Source organism: Cucurbita maxima, unplaced genomic scaffold, assembly GCF_002738345.1.
Source record: "Cucurbita maxima cultivar Rimu unplaced genomic scaffold, Cmax_1.0 Cma_Scf00023, whole genome shotgun sequence".
NCBI classification, from domain to species: Eukaryota; Viridiplantae; Streptophyta; class Magnoliopsida; order Cucurbitales; family Cucurbitaceae; genus Cucurbita; species Cucurbita maxima.
The window spans coordinates 1,780,132-1,802,945 of record NW_019272039.1 but is presented as its reverse complement, the minus strand read 5'-3'; the positions used below and the strand labels follow the sequence as shown (position 1 = coordinate 1,802,945).

Here is a 22,814-nt window from a genome sequence, read left to right as displayed (position 1 = left end):
ACCATGTAAAACCTTTTAAATATTTGAATTTAGAGCTATATCGTAAAATTTTATAATTAAAAGAATTAATAGAAATGAGATCAAATTTGTAATTTTCTTTAAAATTCTACTTTATATTTTTTAAAAAAAATAAAGAAGGAAGAAAGAAGAAGAAAAAAAAAGAAAAAACATCAAATAAAAGGATTAATTACAATTTTAAACAAACCATTGCAGTTGTTCGATTAAATAATAATAATAATAATAATAATAATAATAATAATAATAATAATAATAATAATAATAATTAAATAATGCTTAATGAAAAAGAAAAAAGAAAAGAGGGAAAAGAAAAGAACTGAGAAAGAGAGAGTGTTACCTTGTCGCTCAAGTCGGGTTTCTTTCTAAGATTGCCGCTGCAAAAAGCAGGGTGCGAAAGAGCTGAAGCGAGAGAACAATGGCGCGATACGATAGGGCTATCACTGTCTTCTCCCCCGATGGTCATTTGTTTCAAGTGGAATATGCTCTCGAAGCCGTGCGGAAGGGCAACGCCGCTGTCGGTGTTCGTGGCACTGATACTGTCGTCCTCGGTGTTGAGAAGAAGGCTGCGCCTAAGCTCCAGGACTCAAGGTACTTCCGCTTTATCTCTGATATTTCCATTGTATTGTCAGTTCCTGCTTGTGGATGGATCTAATTTAATTGAGGAAATGGAATGGTGAAGGTCCGAGATTCATTGAATCACTTGGGCTTCTTTATGGCCAGTGTTTGAATTTTCTGATAGGTTCGGTGGTTTCTGATTAATTTCCTTGATATGCTTTGCAAAATTTAGCTTGATCGAGTATTGTGCACTAGAGATACTGGATTTGGTATTCCCTGCCAAAATTACTGAATCTTCTGAGTGACGAATGCGTGTAATTGCCGTTTGGCTAAAGGATTTCAGACGTTATTGTATTTTTCCAACAAGTGATCCATTAATCTGCTAATTTAATGTGATTTTGCTTTATGGAAGTAACATAACTTCTGTGCTCTCTTCTGGCGGTAATATGTTAAAAAAATACCTTGACTTATCCAATTGATGTCTAACCGGTGGACATTTTGAAATTTAACGATACAACGCAACGTAACCAATCCTCAATTGGCATTAACAGTACTGGTTTGTTCAATTTGTTGGAATGCTTACTTTGTTATACTAAGATGACCGTGTTGTATGCCATTAATGGCGGTATCATGAATGATTGTCTTGGCAGAAGAAAGTTCTATGTCGTTACCATAATTTATATATGTTGGAGTATATTTTATACATCTTCTATTCAGTGAAATAACCATTACTGATATTTGCCTTTTGTTTTCAGATCTGTGAGGAAGATTGTGAATCTTGATAATCATATTGCACTTGCTTGTGCTGGGCTCAAGGCAGATGCACGTGTCTTGATAAATAGAGCTCGCATTGAGTGTCAAAGCCATCGGCTTACAGTTGAGGATCCAGTAACTGTGGAATATATTACTCGTTACATTGCAGGTCTTCAGCAGAAGTATACTCAAAGTGGTGGAGTACGACCATTTGGCCTCTCAACCTTGATTATAGGTTTTGATCCATATACTGGCGCACCCTCACTTTATCAGACAGATCCTTCTGGGACGTTTTCAGCTTGGAAAGCAAATGCAACTGGTAGAAACTCCAATTCAATAAGAGAATTCTTAGAGAAAAATTATAAGGAGACTTCTGGTCAGGAAACTGTGAAGCTTGCTATCCGTGCATTACTTGAGGTGAGCACATTAATACTTTTCATTAGGTTTTGCATATACGTAGATTATATTGTAGTTCTTATGACCTTCGTGTCTAAATAGCTCTTGGGGCTGATGGGGATATCTATGTTTGGTATGTTTAGATTTCTTATTAGCTCTGTTTTGCTTCTTTAGTCCATTTCTGGTTCAATGGCTATTGTAAGGAATGAGTCGTGTAGATGGGCATGCCATTTTTCTTATGGATCTAAAATGTTATGCAGAACAATATCACTTGCCAAATCGTTGGAAGAACAATGAATTATTTTCTCTCTTAAATGCAGGTTGTTGAGAGTGGGGGAAAGAACATAGAGGTTGCTGTGATGACAAAAGAGCAAGGACTGCGACAACTGGAAGAAGCTGAAATTGATGCTCTCGTTGCAGAGATTGAAGCAGAAAAAGCAGCTGCCGAGGCTGCAAAGAAAGCTCCTCCCAAGGAAACATGAACCCTTTTCCTCCACTTCTTCAGGCATTTCTTAATCTTTTACTTTTCTGGTGTAGTGCATGAATCGTTAAATTTTATTTTGAAATTTCAAACGTGTATCATTGACATGAGGTGGCCATAGATGTAGCCTCTGAAAAATGCCCTATTTCAATGGGATTCCAAAATGGTCTGATTACTATTGTCGTTTAGAAGGTCTAAATAGTACTCCAAACATGGTTGTGATGCATGCTTTCATAGCCTACGCTTGTTGGAGGTGAGCCTAAAGAGATTTGTATGAATTTGAATAGGAACTAGAGATTAACTTGGCTGCAATGTTCTTGCTAGTGGGTTCATAAAATTGCTCAGTGATGGACCAGTTACGTCAACTCTTCATTCAGAACAGTGACATTTTGGAAGTTCGAGAATTTGGGAAGGAAATTCCAGTGTTCAAATTTGTTTTTTTTGGATGGGTAAGTGACAAGCACATGGTTTTGATATGGTTTTGGCCTCATTTATTTATTAATTTTTATCTTGATTCCTAAATTTTAAGATTTCAGTTTTGATCCTTCAATATTAACTTACTTTCTATCTTTTATTTCCAATAGTAAACTTTTAATTCTTTTATTATCTTTTTTTTTTATTTAAAAAAGGTCTTTTTAGTTGATACAATAATTTTTTTTTTTTTATATATATATAAATTTTCGATTTCTAATACTTATTAGAGTATAGCTCAATTGATTAAGTCATTAGTAACTTGTTTCAAGTATGGTAGATTCGAGAGGTGATTTTTAGATTTTGATGATGCAAAGCGATAAGTTGAATATTATTTCTCGTTTAAATTGTAATATTTTAAAATTTATTAAATGATGTATAATACTAAAAATGTATATTTATTTAAATAAATATAAATATATACTCAAATAAAGAGAGATATTAATAGCAACTGAAGGAGTTGTTAATTTTATTTGTCTTGTTTGTCTCATTGAAAATAAAATTCATGAACTTGAAATAATTTTGAATTCTAGGTTATTTTAGAATTAAAAGTTTCCGAAGAAATCTTTTTTTTAATCCTGCTAATTAAATTAAATAAAATAACCCAAAATATAGAGCCCCGAAGTTGAGAATCGGAAGCCCAGTTTCGAAACGCGTTATCAAATATAGTTTCTCCGCCTGCATCATTGTAAGAGATCGTCCCTCTTCCGTTATCAGCGAACGGAGCACAGCCATGAAAGATGACTATGAGGTATGGAAATTTCCTCCTTCATAACCCTCGACCTTTTTCATCTTGAACTCTTCATCATGTTCGTATGAATCGAGTCCCTTTTATCGCACTTATGGCTAGTAATTATGCGATCTTGCGCTAAAAATCAAGGTTCTCAAGTCATCCACCCCCCCCCCCCCCCCCCCCCCCCCCCCCCCCCCCCCCCCCCCCCCCCCCCCCCCCCCCCCCCCCCCCCCCCCCCCCCCCCCCCCCCCCCCCCCTTCCCCCTCTCCTGTTGATTTTACAGTTGCAGTCGTCTTAAGGTTATTTCATGGTTAGATCTACTAACTTTGTTCTGCAACATTTATCGCCTGCTAGAATTTCTGTTATGCAGAATTTTGTGGATTTTGATTCAATCTTTAAAGCTTGAGCTTATTGGTTAGATAGATTTAGCCTTTTTCAACTTTGCTGAGTGGTGACTAGTAACATTCGATATTCTTTATTTCCTTTTTCAATAGTGAGAGTGAAATAGTCATTTTCTTGTAAAAGAAATCGTGAATTATTACTGTCTTTCTGTAAAAGATTTCGCATCTTTGAAGTGGCGGTCATGAGAAACGAAATCCAGGTAATATAGTGGTGATTGAACGGGTTTAAGATTTAGGATGTTATTTTCCTTTTGAGTTTAGTACATTTCTAAAAATTCTTTCTGATCCCTAGTTTCTAAGTTACATAACTTACATCAACTAGCTTTTATTCTATATGGATGCGTTGTTCGTTGAGTTCCTGATTTTTCTATTTTGGTTCTGTTTGAATTTGTTGTAATAATGCTTTCCAGTTTCTACAATTGCCTATTATTATTCAATCCTTTTTTGGTCCCCAGAATTTCTGAAATCCTGTTGATGGACAGAGAGCTGAGTATGATTTAACTTTTGTAGGATATTTGGTAATATCATGTGCTTAGATTTGGAGCATCAAAAAGTTAGAAATCTGTGTGTCACTAGTTTTGGACCTATCATCATCCATATTTGATGTCCATACAAAGAAGCCTAGGATTTACTTTAAGGACATTAGGTCAGTTCTGTTGTTATGTCTTAGAGATGGCTTCCTGTTCTAACTGAAGTGTTCATGAGCCATTTGTAATTGAGTTAGGCTTCCTTGCCATCTATGTTTCTGTCTTTTGTGCTGTCGTTCTGATTATAAACATGACAAATTTGCAGACTGATGAGAAAAAGCAAGCTGCTGCTGATGTAATGTTTCAATATTCAAAATTTGTGATGGCTTGTATTGGTAATCAAGTAAGACCATGCGATTTGAGATTTCATTTGATGAAGGTAAATTTTCCTTCCGTAGACTTCTCATTGATAATTGTAGAAATCCTTAACTTTTGGTTGTGTTTATTTAATAGAATATGATGGAATAACTTTAGTTTTCCCATTTACATTTATATTGAATTGAAAACATCGCCCATTTTTATCGTGAGTTGCACACTTGATCACTCACTTTGTTATCTTTAATTCCTTTGCACTTGAACATTGTTTTCGCATAAGAATCTTGGACTTGCCTAACATGATAAAGTGAACAATATCTGCCAACAGTAGTTTTGAGTTGTTACAGTCGTATCAGAACCAGACACTAGGCGGTGTGCTAGTGAGGACGCTGGCCCCAAAGAGGGTGGATTGTGAGATCTAACATCGGTTTGAGAAGGGACCGAAACATTCCTTATAAGGGTGTGGAAACCCCTCCCTAGTAGACGTGTTCTAAAACCATGAGGCTGACGACGATACGTAACGGGCCAAAGTAGACAATATCTGCTAGCAGTGAACTTAGGCTGTTACTGGAAAAATTAATACCCAACTCCATTTGTTTAGATTCATGGAAATCTTCCCTTTGCACCTGTTAAGATATCAAAGCATAAAAGAACACGGTTGTTGTTTCTTGTTCAGGAGATCTCTGGAATACCAACGTCATTGAAGAGAGAATCGTCCCAACGAGCAGCATCTCCCGATGCCATGGGCGAATCGTCAAGCTCAGGTACAGCTAGACTTGATAAAGTAGACAGCTTTCGAGCACTGTAATTTGACTCCCAGTTGGATGCCTTCACTGCATATGAGAGTTGCCTGCCTTGTGCAGCCTCCTCTATTCTTTAAATCACAGCGCTCTCGTTAATTGCAGTTGTCTATTTGCTGTTTGCGAAGAGATGGAAACCTTCACTATTTTACATGTATTTCTTTGAAGCGCTATATGTTTAATGCGAGTACATGGACCGTTGGATATTAATTGGGCCCGGCCCAATATCTCCTCTCTAATGGGCTTTATCCAATTTGTTCCAAGCTTCGAAACACAAGTAAACATATGTATTTTTTAACTTGGAACACATTATTGATCATTTTAATTGTAGAATTTTATTGATTGCTATAGATCGTTTATAAGTTTTCTAATGGTAGTAATTATGATTTTTTAGGATTTTATTAGAAATTAAATTTGATGATTGAAAATGTTATTTTAAGATCAATTACTTGAATTATGTATTACTAAATTAAACCTAAAATTTCTAATTAAATAATAATGAAAAATAATATAATGATTTTTATATAACATAAAAATAACTTTTTAATAATTGATTAAATCAATGATATTGTAAATCATATCAAGTATGTCTCGTTTTTTTATAATTGGTTAAAATAAAACTTTTTGGGTCATTCTCGGAATCCTTATCTTTGTCACTATCAAATCTACACCTGACTTGTTGAACCAAGCTAAGGTCACAAATGAATCTACATATCTTAGGGACGAGAAATTCTTCGTTGGCGGTAAGTTAATCGTGAATGGACTAGAACTCTAATGGTTGAGCTAGGTATGTATGCTTATCAATCTTGTCCAGAGTGCGCGGGAGACTGCCTCGCCGTGCCCTGTATCAATGTTAATTGAACGTGACTAATAGATTGCACTTCTTTTTTATTACAATAGGTAGAGTTTTTTATAATTTATTTATTTATTATGAAAAAAAAAAGTATAATTGTTTTTAAAACTAGCAGTACTTACAAAATCTTAGACACATTTTTTAAAAATTAAATCAAAATAATGATATTTTGTTTTCTTTTCATTTTTTGGATACCAAAAATATATTAGATAACAGACAGTTTTTGCATCAATAATATAATATAACTTTTCGAACGTGGAACATGCAACGGCTAGTTGCAGAAACAGTAACCCTCCCAACGGTCACAAATTCAAAAATTTCCTGATATTAGCCCCCCTCCATTTCGGCTTCCTCTCTCACTCTGAAACCCAAACCCCATTTCCCTGCGGCCCTTTCACTCTTCTTCTTCCAACTTCATTCTCAGAATTCCACAATGCTGCAGGACATGTGGAACGCTCCTCCGGGCTTCAGGCCTTCCAAATCCGCCCCTTCTTCTCCGGCGAAGCCTCTTGGCATCTCCAGGCTCCGATCCGAGTCATTCCATGTCACTCACAAGGTTCCTGTCGGGGATACGCCCTACGTTAGGGCAAAGAATGTTCAGGCAAGATTTCTAGAGCTTTGAATATCAGTTTCTCTGGCAATTTCATTTCTATTTGTAGGTTTTTTATTGAATTTGTTGGTATACTGATGATTTCTTCTTATTCTGTTCGCTCAGTTGGTGGATAAGGATCCGGATAAGGCGATTCCTCTCTTTTGGGCCGCCATTAATGCAGGGGACAGAGTTGATAGTGCCCTGAAAGATATGGCGATTGTTATGAAACAGCAGAATCGAGCCGAAGAAGCAATCGAAGCGATTAAATCGTTGCGGAGTCGGTGTTCCGATCAGGCTCAGGAATCTCTGGATAATATTCTTCTGGATCTATACAAGGTCTCTTTAATTTTCCTTTCTTTACTGCCTTTGTTCTTAATTGTGACGGAAACTGATAATTTTTCTGGACAATTTCAAATCTAAATCCACAGAGATGTGGAAGGTTGGATGATCAGATAGCTCTATTGAAGCATAAACTATTGTTGATTCAACAAGGATTAGCGTTCAATGGGAAGAGAACAAAAACAGCCAGATCTCAAGGAAAGAAGTTCCAAGTCTCGGTTGAGCAAGAAGCAACTAGATTACTGGTAAGATCTTGAACAAGTTCTTCAAGAACTTAAACATGGATTAATCAGTGATTAATCTGATATTTTTTCTGGGTTTTTTCAGGGTAATTTGGGATGGGCATTGATGCAGCACAACAACTACGTTGAAGCAGAAGATGCTTACAGGAAAGCACTCTCAATAGCACCGGATAATAACAAAATGTGCAACCTGGGGATCTGCTTGATGAAACAAGGAAGAATATCAGAGGCTAAAGAGAATCTACGAAGAGTAAAGCCAGCAGTGGCAGATGGGCCAAGAGGAACGGATTCCCATCTCAAAGCTTATGAAAGAGCACAACAGATGCTCCAAGATCTTTCGTCTGAGATGATGAATAGGGGAGGCGACAGGCTCGAACAGAGGCGGCTTTTCGACGCGTTTCTCGGTTCTTCGTCGATTTGGCAGCCTCAGCCTTGCAAGGATCAAGCAACAACAGCCTTGCCAGTCACGAATCCTAGTAGGGTTATTCAAGATGATTTTGGTGATGAGAACATTGATATGAACTTGTTAGCAAACGCCCAGATGGTTCCTCCTCCTCACCAACAATCACAGCAGAAATATATCAAACAAGTTCAAATTCCTTTAGGGAATTCATTGAATATTGCAGCCCAACCATTCTTCTCATCAAAATTTGTTAGTGAACCATCCATCACCAAAGTTCCTCCCATAGGAAACAACCAATTTCCTGAAGGTCTGAAGAGAACAAGGTCTGGAAATGCAGCCAGTTCAATGAGAGTAAGTGACATGGTGGAAATAAAAAGGCCATTTGTAGCTGAAACTAAGACAAGGACATGTCCTCCTACTTCTGAGGAGACAGACAAATTGGCGGCAATGTTGCCTGATGACAATGACTTTGAAGAGGCCATTCTTGCTGCAGTTCTGGGCACAACCAATGAAGTAGAGAAGAAAGCAGGAACCAATGCCAGGGATGTCGGCGGCGGCGGCATAATTCAGAGGAAAATTGAGAAGAGGCTCAAGGTTTTTCAAGACATTACACTTTCCTTGAGTCCCAGAGCCTGAGTGTGTTCTAATTATTAACAATAAGTTGTTACGTTTCTAATTGAATTTTTAATCTATTAATAGAGTTAGTGTGTATGGGGCAGAGGAGATGAACTTGTTCTCCTTTGGGGCTTTCTTTTAGCAAATAGTAGTGACTGCATAAGCTTATTTGTTTCTCTATTTTATTCCCACATATATATGGCCTCTAATATGGGTGTCTGCCATATGATGATGATGATAATAATAATGTCTTCCAGTTTTCTCAACTTACTGTGTGCTTTCAAATTTGTTCCATCTTGTTAAAAAGGATGATGAAACGATCTTATATAACATTTCTCTTTATCAATGGATGCCCCGCCAGCAACCTCCACTGCAACAACCCCAGAAAGCTCAAAACTTATGATTAGAGGAGAATGAGCCAAATCTTAGAGGATGTAACTTGAATAGGTTCCCTTAGACTTTGAAATTTTCTTATTTGCTAACTAATTGCGTTAGAAACTATCCTATATTGTCTATTTTAAGCATAGTGCATAGCATAAGCTCTCACGATTTCAAATGAAGATGTGTTCCTCTTAATTTTGTCAATGTGGGACTACTACTCCTCTCAATAATCCTCGACCCAATGAACCTCCGCAATGTGTTCCTCTTAATTTTGTCAATGTGGGACTACTACTCCTCTCAATAATCCTCGACCCAACAAACCGCAGCAAAAGGAGAAGAAGTGTAACAACAAAAGCTCATCACTAACAAATATTGTCTTTTGCGCAGCAAGAGGAGGAGAAGTGTAACAACAAAAACCCATCACTAACAAATATTGTCTTTGAGGAGAAGTGTAACACCCTAAGCCTACCACTAATAGATACTATCCTTTTTGAATTTTCACTTCAAGGTTTTAAAATGCATCTACTTGAGAGAGGTTTTTACACCCTTAAGGAATGTTTCATCAAGTAGATCCCCAGATCATCATAACAGTTGGGACAGAGATTGAACATCGCCATCAAATTTAAACCGACATTGGAAGAAAGACATCATTAGCTCAACTGATAGACTCACAAGAAAGAGAAACGGAAAAAGCTCACCTCAGAAATAAACTGCAATTTTCAGTTCCTTGTTTGCAGTTCTTTGTTTTCGTTTTAGCATCATAAGTACCAGCATCATGCCGCCTGCCCAGCAAATCCCTCTGTATTCAACAAATGAGATTTAATAACGATCATTATTAGTACAGTCATTCAAAAACCAAAATTGCCTAATAATTTCCCAAGAAAATTCCGTATTTAATTTATTTCGCTTTCCCTTGCAAGTTTCTCATCAACCACAAATACATCATAGCTAGAACGAGAACTTACGCTAAACGAAAAGCATAAAAGGAGCGCATTTCTCCTAGGAAATTAGGGCGCCAAGGTCTCGAGGGGCCTTCTCCATCTCCTTGAGGTATGTGGCTGATAAAATTGACATTTTATCTATTTTAGTCCATACTTTTCTTTAAATTTAGTCCTAATATTTTCAATAAATTTAAAATTAGTTCTAACTTTTCAAAAAAAAACTTTATTAGTCTCTATAAATTTTTAAAACATTTTCAAATTAACCAAATGATTTGTTTTAAATTTTATTGAAATTACCCGTTACACATTTGAAAATATAATAATTAATCCTATAGACCAAAATAGTATTTTAATTAAAAAAAATATTATAAAACTTAAATAACTAAAAGTATTTTATAAATTTTATCAGTTATAGTAGTCCTACTCATGCAGTTCTCGAATTTAAAAAATGAAGTAAAATTCTAATTGTTCAGTAAACGACTCAACATGTCATTAAATAAATTTTTAACTTTCTTTATACAATAAACTTCAATTAATCTCATGACAAATTAACATATATGGTTATTCTTTCCTTTTCAGGGAGAGAATCAAGTAGATAATTGTATACAATAAAAATAAAATGAGTTAAAATATTATATTTAATTTTAAAATATTATATTTCTGCCCAAATTAAGTATGTGGAATGTGGATGCAGGTTTATGGAAATATTAACATGTACAGCAACTTACAAGAGTCAACTGCGTCTGCATGGCTTCTCAGTCAGAAGAGTTTCTTTGTAGCTCTCTCTCTCTCTCCCTGTTCATTCCCAAGAAAAAGAAACAGATAAGAACAAGAGATGAAATTACAAAAATAAATAACAGTTTACTTGATGTTAGCTGTTTTCAAAATATCAAAAAAAAAAAATTGTTACTTATTTCTTATTAAATTTAAGAAACTCATACAACTTTATCAATTCTAGATGATATCAAAATTTACAGTCCATGACATTTGCATTTACATACAACATTATCATCAATCTACTAACTCAGCTAGCAATATTTTCAAAATGTAAGCTATGATAATTCAAATAATTAGTCTTAACATGGAAAAGTTGTAATGTACAATATTTTTCTAAAAAGTCCAAAATATTTCCATTTCGAACTATGCAACCTCTGCAAAACATGCAAATCAAAATGGAAAAACTATCCCAAGTTAGATCAATCAAGGCAATTGAACTCCGCAATAGTCATAGTTTTTTTTATTTTGGCCCAAATCGACCTGTCTAGGCACGCATGCGCTACACACTGTCAATGACCCTTGGTAAAAGGGTAAAAGATTAAAGTGGAATGACACGTGGAGGTAAGATTATACTAAATAGCCATATTTAGAGTGTTCCGTTACAGTAATTTGATAGGAACAGGTAGGACGATTTCGTCTTTTCGAAACGGTTATAAAAATTACTGGCTCGCTGCCCAACACCCTATTTGTCTCTCTGGGCTGCATCTTTAAGCCTGACTATGTATATACTTCCAACTCCCAAACTTTTCTTTTTCCTTTTTCCATTTTTTTTTTCTGTACCATTTTCCATTTTTCCCTATTGTTGTTTCTTTATTTCTCTGTGAAGTGGCCAAAGCTCACAGGTTGAAGTGGGTCAAGTCCGAGTCTACAAGGCTCAGAAAAAGGCACCGGCTTTGCCAGCGAGTAACAAGGAAGAAAGAGAGTAGCTTTTTTAGGCACGAGTTTGACAGTAGTGGCCTGAAGCACCACCACCACCATGACCACAACCAATGGAATATCTGCCATTTTAGCTTCCGTCATTGGAATGTGAAGAACGGCGGAAGATCGGAAGCAGAAAGCCGCCGGAGATTTGTTCTGTTCTTGAGAAGCTTTCTTCTTTCCATCTTTTTGAGATTTTGGCCGAAGGAGATTAAAAGGGAAGAAGCTTAATAAGGAACTGAAATGGGTAGCTGTTACTCGAGATTAGAGAAAGGAGAAACTGTGTCNAGGTGCAAAGCAAGAGAGAGGTACATGAAGCAGTTGGTGAAGGCGAGGCAAGCTTTTTCTGCTTCTCACAGCTTGTACATTCGTTCCCTTCGCGGCACCGGCGCGGCTCTCCGGCAGTTTTCCAATGAAGAGTCCTACGTTCACCCCCCTCTGCACCACCACCTTCCGCCGGAGGTTCCATCTCCAACTCCACGAACGCCGCCACCGCCGCCTACACTTCCACCTCCACCTATCCCCATGAGTCCCAGTTCCGACACCTGGACGTCCACCACGGCCTCCACGGCTCTGCCTCCTCCTCCGCCACCACCGCCGTCATCCACTTGGGATTTCTGGGACCCTTTTGTGCCGTCGACGTCTCGCACTGAGGAAGAATGGGAGGCTACCACCATTGCATCGGAGGCTAGGATCACTGTAACAGGGGCGGCGAGTTCAGCGCCGCCGCCGTCGGTGGTGAGTGGTTTTTCAAAGGACGCTTCGAGCACTGAGCTTGCTGTGGTAGTGTCAAGGAACACTAAAGATCTGGTGGAGATTATCAAGGAGCTTGATGAGTACTTTCTCAAAGCTGCCGAAGCTAGTGCTGGGCTCTCTGTGCTTTTGGAAATTCCCACTTTCTCTTCTCAGAATAAAGGAGGTAAGTCTAATATCAAAGAACTAGAAAAGCAACCAAATCATACAGTAACCTAATGAGTTTCATATCATGTCGCTAGCAGGACAGGTTTACAGTAATAGGTGGAGCTTGAGCCCTAAGTTGAGGGTGTGGGGTTCAAACACAAAACCAGATGCATTTGGAAAATTAAACGGACAACTAACAGCAACAAATATGGGAACTGGATATACAGGGAATAGCGGTAGCCACTGCTCAACAGTGGAGAAGCTGTATGCTTGGGAGAAAAAACTGTACCAGGAGGTCAAGGTAATGCTATCACTTTCGCGTATTTCAATCAAATCTCCAGTCAGATTGGAGGAATAATATGACATTTTGGTGCTTTAAATAATAAAATCTAATTTGAAATGATTCTTCCCACTTTTTCTTCCTTTTACCTAATGGGGTCCAACGTAACAAAACAAAGATGAAACCTTTAGCATTTCTCAATGCAATTGAAGGCAGTGAAGAACCGAATTGTGGAATCCTTTGTGCTAAAGTTTGGTGAAATTATTGTTTGAGTGGCTTTTTTAGATTGCCGAGGCCATAAGGATAGAGCATGAGAAGAAGGTGGACCTATTGAGAAAGCTAGAACTGAGGAGGGCTGATTACCTGAAGACTGAGAAGACTAAGAAAGAGGTCGAGAAGTTGGAGTCCCAGATGATGGTTGCTTCTCAGGCCATCGAAACCACATCGACCGAAATCATCAAGCTAAGAGAAATTGAACTCTACCCACAACTCCTTGAGTTTGTCAAAGGGTTAGTCTCTTTCAAATTTCTGTTTTGGCCTCAACAGAAATAGGAAATCGCTAGTCATTTGACTGTACTCTCAATGTATTGTTTTGCAACCTCTGGTGTTTCAGGAAGCCTAACTGAAAAATTACGAAGCATCTTTTGGATGCTTCATGGGCATAAAAAGCATTGCATCTGAACTTGGAAGTATACTAAACACTAAGATTTTCCTTGGTTTCTACAGATTGATGTGCATGTGGAGGAGTATGTACGAGTGTCATCAGGTACAAACACACATTGTTGAGCAGCTCAAATACCTAAACATCTTACCATCTGCTGAGCCAACATCTGAGATCCACCGCCAATCCACTCTCCAGCTTGAGCTTGAAGTTCAGCAATGGCACGGTTCTTTTTGCAATTTAATCAAAGCTCAACGGGATTATGTCCAATCTCTTACAGGCTGGCTCCGGCTTAGCCTTTTCCAGATAAGTGGAAACCCCTTATTAAGAACAGATCAACATTCTAGAATTTACAAACTTTGTGAAGAATGGAACCTTGCAGTTGACAGGATTCCGGACAAAGTGGCTTCCGAAGGGATCAAGAGCTTCTTAACCGTAATCCATGCCATTGTTGTTCAACAAGCTGCGGAAAACAGGCAAAGGAAGAAGGCAGATTCTGCCTCCAAAGAGCTTGATAAGAGAGCTAACGAGCTAAGATCACTAGAAAGTAAATATGTCTCACATTCAATGCGAGAATGCTCAGCATCCACGAGAGGGAGAGACCCAGTTCAGGAGAAGAAAAATAAGGTGGAGAACTTGAGAACAAAAGCTCGAGATGAGAAGCAAAAGTATGAAAGTTTGATCAGTGTGACAAGGTCAATGACAATATACAACTTGCAGATGAGTTTTCCCCATGTTTTCCAAGCAATGGTCGGGTTTTCAAGTGTATGCATGCACGCATATGAGGCAGTTTACAATCAAACTAAAAATCCTAACCAGCATGAGGTGAAGAGATTACTACCGTGATGACAAGATCCTAATCAAGAGAGATTATTCGGACCAATTCCTGTGCATAAATGTGAATTCAACCGGGGGAAGTTTTCTGGATAAAGGAAGAAAGTCATGTAACAACTTCATTTATTTTGATAGAACATATTGTTTGGATAATGAAAAAAAAAAGGATGCAAGTGGGCCATTTCGCCAGCTTTTATGAACTGGGTAGGAATACAGAGCCAGGAATTTTTAGAACTCGTAGCCTTGTTGTTCTTGTAAATAGATATCTCATCAAATTTCGGAAGTTTATTTGCTTAACTATTCATATCATTATATTATTACTCTATGGTCAATTATGCACAGTTGGAAGTCCTATCGTTTCAAGAGCTAAGGGCCCCTTGAACAAGTAATCATATATGCGTGTGCACATATAGATGCATCAAAGCTGAAATAATCGGAGTAATATTTTCAACAAATCTTAGTAACATACGAGACCGTACCTACTCAGAAGTCAGAACTCGAAAGTTTCAATGACAACACCTCTGAGAAACAGCTGCCGGAAGCTGATTCCCAAGAGTTCAGACACCGTCTTAAATGAATAGGCAAAAGGATTTCTGTAACAAAGACGATAATTTGTACTCAAATTCATATTAATATTTGAATAATGAAGAGAAAATTACATTTTACAAAACCACGCGTGGTAAGGAGCAAGACATCCTACCGTCTTGGGATTGCTTAATAACTGTGTGCCTATCTAATTTACCAAGCTTCAATTTCATCTGAAGTATGACACTCTCAATACGCTAAAATTTTCGTGACGCCCGGTGCCCTACTACCCAGCCACTTCAATGCAGGTAGGTAGTCTGTGGACACTACTGAAAAATCAACTAAGCCAAGTCCACAATAAGCGATAGATCTTTGTTTTACCATCTTGACTGCAAAACATTTAAAAAAAAAAACAAAATAAATAGCCTAACAGTATGTACATAGCATCGACTCAGAACATTCTTAACCATTACAAATTACGCATGACCTTTTTCTTGTTTGCAGAAAGCTCCTCCAATGAATGTGGTCATCAATCCATAATTCATTTCTATAAATACCTCCAGAACCTGATGCACATCAAGCGAGAAGCTGAACGTGACTATGACCTAAAATAAGATCACAGAGATTCAAATTAAAATATGCAATTCTAAATATAGTTGTACGAAATCTCTGAGACGTTCGATCATCTTCCACTTCAGATATTTCAAAGTAATTGAGTCCACGTAGAAAATATATTAACATCAGAACTTTCCTTGGGTATACACTGGAGTAATCAACAGAAAATTGAGAGAAGCTACAGCGACACAGTAATGGCATGCCACAGATACTTTGAAGGTAGAAAAGACTTTACCAAAATCTTCACAAATTAAGTTGAATTGCATAAAAAAAAAAATAAGATATCAAAATGCGTAGTATCAAAGAACTAAAATAATTGAAAAGCCCTAAAAACTGCTTAGAAGCATTCAGTAGGGGGGGGGGGNGGGGGGGGGAATTAATAGCTAAAGAAACTGCTATGAAACAGGAGAATATATTAGCAATGAAACAAAAGAGGCTTAGCATTGGAAAAATCCAAATCCTTCCTCATTATCAACATCTCGCGACACGTAAGAACAGAGCTCGAGACAATAAGACAAAATTGCAGGTCCAACGCAAGTTTTTCTTCAGAGCAACAACTACACACAAGCTAAATTCATTCTCATCTGTGCGCACACGCACTCCAGAATCTAATACGGTGACAAAAGAGTAATGTAAAGCATGGACGAGAAACAAGGAATTCCACATATACCTCAACATTGCGGAAATCCTTATGCAATTATGTCCGAGAACCTAAGATTAGAGACTTCTTCACTTGCCGATATCTCTTCCAAGGAAATGGTGATTGCGATTTCGTCTTTCGATTACTGCGTTTCGAACTGGATGATCGACCACCACAGTATTCTTCATCCGACGATAGTAAAACCAGACTGTTCTCCTTCTTCGTCATCCTCCGAGAAACGGAATAAAAAATTTAGAGAAACATACAACGCAACGGAGAAATTATCAACACCATTTCTGAGTTCGGAGTCAAAAATCGGCCTACAACGAACTGGAGCAGAGTGCGTCTGAACAGAAATTCTCGTCTTCGAGTGAAAGATGACCGAAGGTTCATCGTGCCATTGTTCTACGAGTTCATGGAGCGGATTTCGCGGGCTTAGGGAAATGGCGGGTGAAAATTCGAACAACGCCGTGGCCAAGAAACTAATTACAACGCCTCGGGCTGAAAAAACTTTCACGAGCCAGCCCATTTTGTAAAGTTTATTGGGCCTAGGCCCAACTTTAACCTTAACCGTTAAAAGTGAAATTCCCAGCTTTTACCTTAACCGTTAAATTTTTTTACTGGTATGAACTTGCTGAATGTTATTAACATCAATAACTAATTTCATTAGTTTTACTTTAGTCAATATTATATATTTTTTTCCTAATATAAATCCTTTGATTATGCATAAAGTCCTAATAAATTTTCAGTTAATTATAATTAAGCAGATAAATACACTTGCAAGGACAATTTCGGAAATTGAAATTTAGTGACCTCGTTCAATTGAAGTATAAACCAACTTTTAAAATTTAAATAAAAGTTAAAAATGGAAGTTTATTTTGGTCTTTAAAATTTTAAAAAGTAAAGTTCAAAAAAAAAAATCTAAAAGGGTAATTTAACGTAAAATAACAAAAATAGTACATAAAATCAAAATATTTTGTATATAATTTAAAAATTATAATATTAAATGCGATTTTCATATCATAAAATTTTACCAAATTATTTCAAAATATTACTAGATTACCCTTGTAAAATCACGACCTTAAAAACTAATTAATTTAAAAATTACAAATAAAAAAATAAAAGAAAAAAAATATCTACGTGGACAGCAATATCTCACAAGTCATTTACATTACATTGTCGTTCTTTTCACATTAAAACACAAGCATTGGGATTCTCATCACTAAAGGCGGTAGTGTATTTAACCTCAAACGAGCTGGCACGTGCAAGCGGCGCCGCCTCCGGGTTAGCCGTAACATTCCGTACATATCCCGGCGGCGCCTTCTTGTCGTAGGCTCCGGGTGCATAAGGGTGTTCCACGACGTCGTACGGGACATACGGCCAAAAGTCCGCCGTCTTCCCCGTCCGGTGGCGGACCCGATGCAGAACCTTATCGGGATCGACGTAACCCACCACCGTGAGCTTGCTCCGCTTCGGCTCCACCTCCACCTCCGTCACCCCTTTCATTCCCTCCACCGATTTCTTCACCTTTCTCTCGCACCCTTCGCAGTCCATCTTCACTTTAATCTCCACCGTCTTAAAAAATTAAAACCGAATCAATTAAATAAAGCTTAAAATAAATCGGTAATTTAATTTTTTTCTATGGGTTAATTTAAAAAATTTACCTGAAGTTGCCGGTTTTTCTTGAGCTTTTTACTGTCATGGCTGTGGCCGTGAGAGAAGTTGCAGACGTCAGCACAACGATCTAAAAAACCCATTACCGCCGGAATTATAAGAACACGGTGATCAAAAGAAAGTAAATTTTAAGATTGCTTTGCCTTCCGTTCAAACGACGCAGTAATATCTATGTAGGAACAATTTGCTTACGTGGCGCAGCTGATTACACGTCATTTTCTTTCACATTGACACGTGGATATTAATACACGTCTACGAATGAGGGAGTGCCATGTCATCATTTTTAATGGGTTTGTTTTTTAGCTGGGCTTGGGGTTCGGTGCTTCTGGTTACTTCTAAACCAAGAAATTTTAATCAAAGTTAATTCATTTATTTTTTAAAAAAGTTATATTTAAATAATGTTTTTAATATATATATTAGGTTTATCTCATTTCTAAAAATTTAAATTTCAATGATTTTAATTTTAAAATAATTGACAAATTCTCAAAATTAATTTATTTATTATATATATATTCTTTTTTTATTTATTAGGAGGGTATAAATCACACCTTCTAATATAAAAAACAAGCTAACATTTTTTTTACTCGATTTATTACATTCTATTTTTAATAATTATTTAATATTATTCGATCTCATTATTTATGAAATATTTATAAAATTTAATCAAAGCATTAACCAAATTAAATTAAAATTAAAATTATGATAAAATTATAAATACGTTAGATTGGGAGTTTATAGATATGTGTGGCGTTTGGTTTAAGATTTTAATAACGTCATTTTCGCTCTTGTGAGCCAATGTTTTAATTAGCCAACGGCCAATAAATGGATAATGTTTTTAATGCTCACCGCCATTTCACACCAATTTAGTTACTTTTAAAGAAAAAAAAAAAGTAATATTTCTCGTAATATATATATATATATATATATATATATATATATATATATATATATATATTATTTATTTTTTTTTTCTGAATGTAATATCAAATTTTAAAAACAAAAATTTAAAAATATTATAATTTAGTTGATAACATATTTTTTTATGACATATTAATGAATATTTATTTAATTGGTTGTGAATCAATTTCTAGATGATAGTTATGTTATACAGTTGAAGATGTAGACTTTGGGTTAAATTAGTGAGTTTTTATTTTCAATGAAAGTGAGACCGAATTGACCTTTTTATTTATTTTTTATTATTTGCTAAACTAACAATTAAAAATATAAATTATACTAAAATGTGTCGGAATAAAAAATTAATATTAATAATGGTTTGTAAACATCGGTAAACGTTTCAACTTTCAGTTAGACTCATTTAACTCATGGAGCCGAAAATTTATCCTGTACAAAAAGAAAGTGCTTACTGAAGAATAGCAAGGGAGGACAGGTTGGTTCGAGGACCCGTTGGTCAAAGGAAAGGGTAGGTCCTGATGTCGGGAATACACTGATAAGTGGGCTTGTGTCCGCCTTTCCATTCATTTCCTTCTCCACAACACACTGAATGAGATAGGGTGAAGTGCCTATCTTTCTTGTCGATCTGCTAACTGATCGTAGGTTCTTTAATTGGAAGCTGCTTAATGGGCACGTTCACTTTACTGAAATGTCAGTTGAAAAATACGAAAGACGATAGAGAGAGATTTTCTCTTAACAGAGTCGATAATTATATATAATGGAGAATATAATTTTTGTCTCGTGGTATATAAAAATTAAATAAAAATTAAAACAATAAAACATTTAAATATGAAAATAGCTATCACCGACATAATTGATATTGATTTTTAGCTGTTTAATTAATGCCAAATCATCAACTTCACAAAAAAAGCCGGATTAAGCCATTGATCAGTCGACACGTCAACAGCCAGCTCATGGGAAATCAAATAGCCAGTGATTAGAAGACACGTCATGTAGCCAACTCATGGGAAACAAAAGCTACCATTATATAAACAATACATGAAGCTCACTCATTACCCATCTCCAACCAGTCATCCATTTGACAAGAATGAAAATTCCTAATTACTTGGAGATATTTTTGTTCGTTTGCCACATCATCGTTGTCGCTGATTCTAACTTAGTGTCGAAAAAAGTAGAAGTTTCGGCAATACTTGTGTTCGGAGATTCTATCATGGATCCAGGCAACAATAACTACATCAAAACATTGGTCAAATGTGACTTTGCACCTTATGGAAGGGATTTCACTGGCGGAATACCGACCGGACGGTTTAGCAACGGAAAAATTCCTTCTGATTTTATAGGTTAAATTCTTAAACCCGTCAAAATAAGCTTTTGAGTTTAGTATGAATTTAAGGGGAAAGTAGCTAACCCGATACGAAATTTTGTACACGTATTTGTTTTGAGCAATTGAAAAATAAACAAATCTTGCATTATCGACTCTTTAACGTGATTTTTTTCTCCTAAAATTAATTGTGAGATTCAAACGTTAATATCTTTTATGACCGATGATATATATTTTAACTAGTTAAACTATGTTCATATTAATAACAAATACGATTCTTTTATTGCAAATATTGTTTGTAAGCTAATACGGTATATGTTTGTAAATTTTAAAACGTAATAGCGGAAGAGCTTGGTGTGAAGGAGTTGTTGCCGGCATATCTTGATCCAAATTTGACAATTGAGGAGCTTCTCACGGGCGTTAGTTTTGCTTCTGGAGCTTCCGGATATGACCCTCTCACGTCCAAGATAGCGGTAATCTTCATACATCAAATAATATCTTTTTTCTTATGACTCTTACAAAAATTATATATATATAGTTTAAGTGTTCGTTTTTTTTATGAAATATTATTAAATTTACGTTACATTTTTGTAATAGAAATTATTGGTTAAATTTTTTTAAAGAAACATTTTTTTAAGATATTTATATAAAATTGGAGAAAAATTACTTGGGAGCTTAGTATTGAGAATGTTTGCTAGGAAGTAGATATTTAATTTATAATAAAATATCATATATAATTTAATATTAAATGTCTTTAGCAAATATATGAAATAGAAGGGGAATTAAATTGTTTTATTTTTAAAATATCATAAAATAAATTTTAAAAAATTAGGAGTACTGATGATTTTTTTTATTTTTATTTTTTTTCTCAAAACCAGTCGGTGTTGTCGCTAGACGATCAACTGGAGATGTTCAAAGACTACATAAAGAAGATAAAAGCGGCGGTCGGAGAAGAAAAGGCGACGGCCATCCTATCCAAAAGCGTAATAATAGTCTGCACCGGCAGCGACGACATTGCAAACACCTATTTCATCACTCCGTTCCGACGATTCCACTACGACATCCCATCATACACCGATCTCATGCTCCGATCAGCTTCCAATTTCTTGCACCAGCTTTACGCACTCGGAGGAAGAAGGATCGGCGTTCTCAGCTTGCCGGCAATTGGCTGCGTTCCGTCCAAGAGAACCCTAAACGGCGGCATCGCCCGAAGCTGTTCGGAAGCTGCCAATGGAGCGGCGGCGCTTTTCAATTCGAAGCTATCGTCGTTGATTACGTCGCTCGGAAATCAATATTCGGATTCCAAGATTGCTTATTTCGATGTCTACAATCCGCTTCTTGCTCTCATTCAAAATCCTGCCCAATATGGTAATTTCTCTTTCATATGCTCTTATTTTGATGTCTATATAACTTTCAATTTTTTTAAAAGTTAATTTTTAATTCGGTCCTAATTTTTCGAATTCTCAATTTTACCCTTATTGCAAAAGCCAAGTTATCATTCGTTTCATAAAGTTTTTTTTTTTTTTTTTTTTTTTTAATTACAGTACTTTTCTTAATATATTTTTAAGTATTTTAAATTAACAGAATTATTAAATATAAAATTGAATTTTGTGTCCGTGAAAGTTCTTGTCAAAATAGACCCGTAAATCATAAAAAATAAAATAGTTCCTGTTAAAATAAACCTGTAAATCATAAAAAATAAAATGACTTGTTAAACTCAAAAGAATGAAGATTTAAGTCATACATATTAAACACAAAATAAAAAATAATGTATTTATAAGATGATTTTAAAGATTGTAATATAATTAAAAGGTTTTGGATGGATGTGGGGTGATTTCAGGGTTCGAAGAGGCGAAGAAAGGGTGTTGTGGCACAGGAAATATAGAGGTCAGCGTTCTATGCAACCCTTCATCCATACCATTATCGTGCCCCGATGCGGATAAGTACATCTTCTGGGATAGCTACCACCCTTCCACCAAAGCCTACAAAATTCTCACTCGTCAACTCGTAAAGGATGCCCTATCCAAGCTCTCCTAGTCCAAAAATGTTCAATAATATACTTGATCTTATAATGTTAGATGTATAAGGCTAGTGTATCAGTTTTTTCTTATACTTGTTTAAATATATATATATATATATAAACAGAAGTATATAATAATAGATAAATTTAAAATTTTACCTCTAACTAAGCTTCATAACCACCTAAACCCTAAACAAATATACTCAAAACTCCAGGATAGGGAATAGAAAGGGGAACGAACAGACACAAAAATTCGGGACAATTGCAGCACTGTTACTGGTATTGCAAATTCCCATTTTTCAAGTACAATCTGTTCCAAAACATGCCAATAAAATAAAGATGATATCTAGAGCAAAATAATATCAACTGGAAGAGAAAGTTCAGAGCATAATGGGGGGAAGGGAGGCATTTTATGCAGTTCAACCTTCAGAGGTTCCTAATGCCGCGTTTGAAGTTGGAAGATAGACATCTATAAAGCAAACGCCAAGGGGTAAGTCTCTGAAAAACAATAATAAAAGGATGGAAAGAAGAACCTTCAGACAGAAGAACAGAAGTAGCAGCAGCCCAGCCTCCACAATATCCAACAAAAGCCAACCTCTATGATAGATTCACCTTGCAGAACGAATGCGAATTTCTTTCCCGAATCACCGTGTTTTCTCATCTAAGAACTCGAGAGTTCTGACCCCAAAGATATCAAAAAACCAGCTGAGGGGCAACCATGGGGAGGCAAATCAAAATTCCCCACATTAAGTACATGCCATCATCACCAAAAAAGGAAAACCACAACAAAAAAGAATATGAACTTAAGAAACAAGCCATGCACCAGCACCATCCCACAAACCATAAATGCATCCCTCCACCGCAAAGGAACTGATGTTATAGTTTTTCTCTTTTTTTTTTTTTTTTTTTTTTTTTTTTTTT

At 36.3% G+C, this 22,814-nt stretch overlaps 6 protein-coding genes and 2 long non-coding RNA genes across 12 annotated transcripts; 5 read left to right on the top strand and 3 right to left on the bottom strand.

Annotated features, from left to right (window-relative positions):
• The first annotated feature begins 326 nt into the window (after positions 1-326).
• LOC111497373 (proteasome subunit alpha type-7) lies at positions 327-2,509 on the top strand. The gene is made up of 3 exons (XM_023148161.1): positions 327-606; positions 1,329-1,743; positions 2,043-2,509. Exons 1-3 carry the CDS (start codon positions 434-436, stop codon positions 2,202-2,204), a joined length of 750 nt encoding a protein of 249 aa, XP_023003929.1. The 5' UTR covers positions 327-433; the 3' UTR covers positions 2,205-2,509.
• A 767-nt stretch (positions 2,510-3,276) lies between these two features.
• LOC111497388 lies at positions 3,277-5,798 on the top strand. 3 transcript variants are annotated; one of them, XM_023148177.1, is made up of 4 exons: positions 3,277-3,425; positions 4,601-4,714; positions 5,327-5,414; positions 5,556-5,798. In XM_023148177.1, exons 1-4 carry the CDS (start codon positions 3,408-3,410, stop codon positions 5,630-5,632), a joined length of 297 nt encoding a protein of 98 aa, XP_023003945.1. In that variant the 5' UTR covers positions 3,277-3,407; the 3' UTR covers positions 5,633-5,798. The 3 variants fall into 3 exon arrangements, with proteins under 3 accessions (XP_023003945.1, XP_023003947.1, XP_023003946.1); XM_023148178.1 differs by lacking the exon at positions 3,277-3,425 and adding an exon at positions 3,665-3,717; XM_023148179.1 differs by having other exon boundaries at positions 5,327-5,775.
• A 797-nt stretch (positions 5,799-6,595) lies between these two features.
• Positions 6,596-8,762, top strand: LOC111497338 (protein POLLENLESS 3-LIKE 2-like). The gene is made up of 4 exons (XM_023148108.1): positions 6,596-6,904; positions 7,019-7,231; positions 7,324-7,479; positions 7,562-8,762. Exons 1-4 carry the CDS (start codon positions 6,737-6,739, stop codon positions 8,513-8,515), a joined length of 1,491 nt encoding a protein of 496 aa, XP_023003876.1. The 5' UTR covers positions 6,596-6,736; the 3' UTR covers positions 8,516-8,762.
• A 692-nt stretch (positions 8,763-9,454) lies between these two features.
• Positions 9,455-10,610, bottom strand: LOC111497392. Its single transcript, XR_002720606.1, has 3 exons — positions 10,545-10,610; positions 9,841-9,933; positions 9,455-9,674 (listed from the first exon to the last, which is right to left on the bottom strand). It is a non-coding gene; the product is annotated as an uncharacterized LOC111497392 (long non-coding RNA).
• Positions 10,611-11,059: 449 nt separating this feature from the next.
• Positions 11,060-14,483, top strand: LOC111497327 (nitrate regulatory gene2 protein-like). 2 transcript variants are annotated; one of them, XM_023148097.1, is made up of 4 exons: positions 11,060-12,430; positions 12,507-12,712; positions 12,977-13,200; positions 13,418-14,483. In XM_023148097.1, exons 1-4 carry the CDS (start codon positions 11,755-11,757, stop codon positions 14,196-14,198), a joined length of 1,887 nt encoding a protein of 628 aa, XP_023003865.1. In that variant the 5' UTR covers positions 11,060-11,754; the 3' UTR covers positions 14,199-14,483. The 2 variants fall into 2 exon arrangements, with proteins under 2 accessions (XP_023003865.1, XP_023003866.1); XM_023148098.1 differs by having other exon boundaries at positions 11,062-12,430; positions 12,510-12,712.
• Positions 14,484-14,563: 80 nt separating this feature from the next.
• Positions 14,564-16,375, bottom strand: LOC111497393. 2 transcript variants are annotated; one of them, XR_002720608.1, is made up of 3 exons: positions 16,038-16,375; positions 14,887-15,316; positions 14,564-14,779 (listed from the first exon to the last, which is right to left on the bottom strand). It is a non-coding gene; the product is annotated as an uncharacterized LOC111497393 (long non-coding RNA). The 2 variants fall into 2 exon arrangements; XR_002720607.1 differs by lacking the exon at positions 16,038-16,375 and having other exon boundaries at positions 14,887-15,591.
• A 710-nt stretch (positions 16,376-17,085) lies between these two features.
• LOC111497381 (heavy metal-associated isoprenylated plant protein 27) lies at positions 17,086-17,764 on the bottom strand. The gene is made up of 2 exons (XM_023148170.1): positions 17,631-17,764; positions 17,086-17,541 (listed from the first exon to the last, which is right to left on the bottom strand). Exons 1-2 carry the CDS (start codon positions 17,721-17,723, stop codon positions 17,155-17,157), a joined length of 480 nt encoding a protein of 159 aa, XP_023003938.1. The 5' UTR covers positions 17,724-17,764; the 3' UTR covers positions 17,086-17,154.
• Positions 17,765-19,612: 1,848 nt separating this feature from the next.
• Positions 19,613-21,918, top strand: LOC111497356 (GDSL esterase/lipase EXL3-like). The gene is made up of 4 exons (XM_023148139.1): positions 19,613-19,892; positions 20,216-20,346; positions 20,752-21,241; positions 21,714-21,918. The coding sequence occupies exons 1-4, from the start codon at positions 19,640-19,642 to the stop codon at positions 21,908-21,910; spliced, it is 1,071 nt and encodes a 356-aa protein (XP_023003907.1). The 5' UTR covers positions 19,613-19,639; the 3' UTR covers positions 21,911-21,918.
• Positions 21,919-22,814: the final 896 nt, after the last annotated feature.

Bases quoted from the DNA above. Each gene is read 5' to 3' on its own strand.
- LOC111497373 (XM_023148161.1), top strand. From the start codon at position 434: ATGGCGCGATACGATAGGGCTATCACTGTCTTCTCCCCCGATGGTCAT. The intron at 607-1,328 runs GTACTTCCGCTT...TTTTGTTTTCAG, and splicing joins CCTAAGCTCCAGGACTCAAG to ATCTGTGAGGAAGATTGTGA. The intron at 1,744-2,042 runs GTGAGCACATTA...TCTTAAATGCAG, and splicing joins CTATCCGTGCATTACTTGAG to GTTGTTGAGAGTGGGGGAAA.
- LOC111497388 (XM_023148177.1), top strand. The intron at 4,715-5,326 runs GTAAATTTTCCT...TTTCTTGTTCAG, and splicing joins TGAGATTTCATTTGATGAAG to GAGATCTCTGGAATACCAAC. The intron at 5,415-5,555 runs GTACAGCTAGAC...CGTTAATTGCAG, and splicing joins GGGCGAATCGTCAAGCTCAG to TTGTCTATTTGCTGTTTGCG.
- LOC111497338 (XM_023148108.1), top strand. From the start codon at position 6,737: ATGCTGCAGGACATGTGGAACGCTCCTCCGGGCTTCAGGCCTTCCAAA. The intron at 6,905-7,018 runs GCAAGATTTCTA...CTGTTCGCTCAG, and splicing joins TTAGGGCAAAGAATGTTCAG to TTGGTGGATAAGGATCCGGA. The intron at 7,480-7,561 runs GTAAGATCTTGA...GGGTTTTTTCAG, and splicing joins AAGAAGCAACTAGATTACTG to GGTAATTTGGGATGGGCATT.
- LOC111497381 (XM_023148170.1), bottom strand. From the start codon at position 17,723: ATGGGTTTTTTAGATCGTTGTGCTGACGTCTGCAACTTCTCTCACGGC. The intron at 17,542-17,630 runs GTAAATTTTTTA...TAATTTTTTAAG, and splicing joins AGAAAAACCGGCAACTTCAG to ACGGTGGAGATTAAAGTGAA.
- LOC111497356 (XM_023148139.1), top strand. From the start codon at position 19,640: ATGAAAATTCCTAATTACTTGGAGATATTTTTGTTCGTTTGCCACATC. The intron at 20,347-20,751 runs GTAATCTTCATA...TCTCAAAACCAG, and splicing joins CTCTCACGTCCAAGATAGCG to TCGGTGTTGTCGCTAGACGA. The intron at 21,242-21,713 runs GTAATTTCTCTT...GGGTGATTTCAG, and splicing joins TCAAAATCCTGCCCAATATG to GGTTCGAAGAGGCGAAGAAA.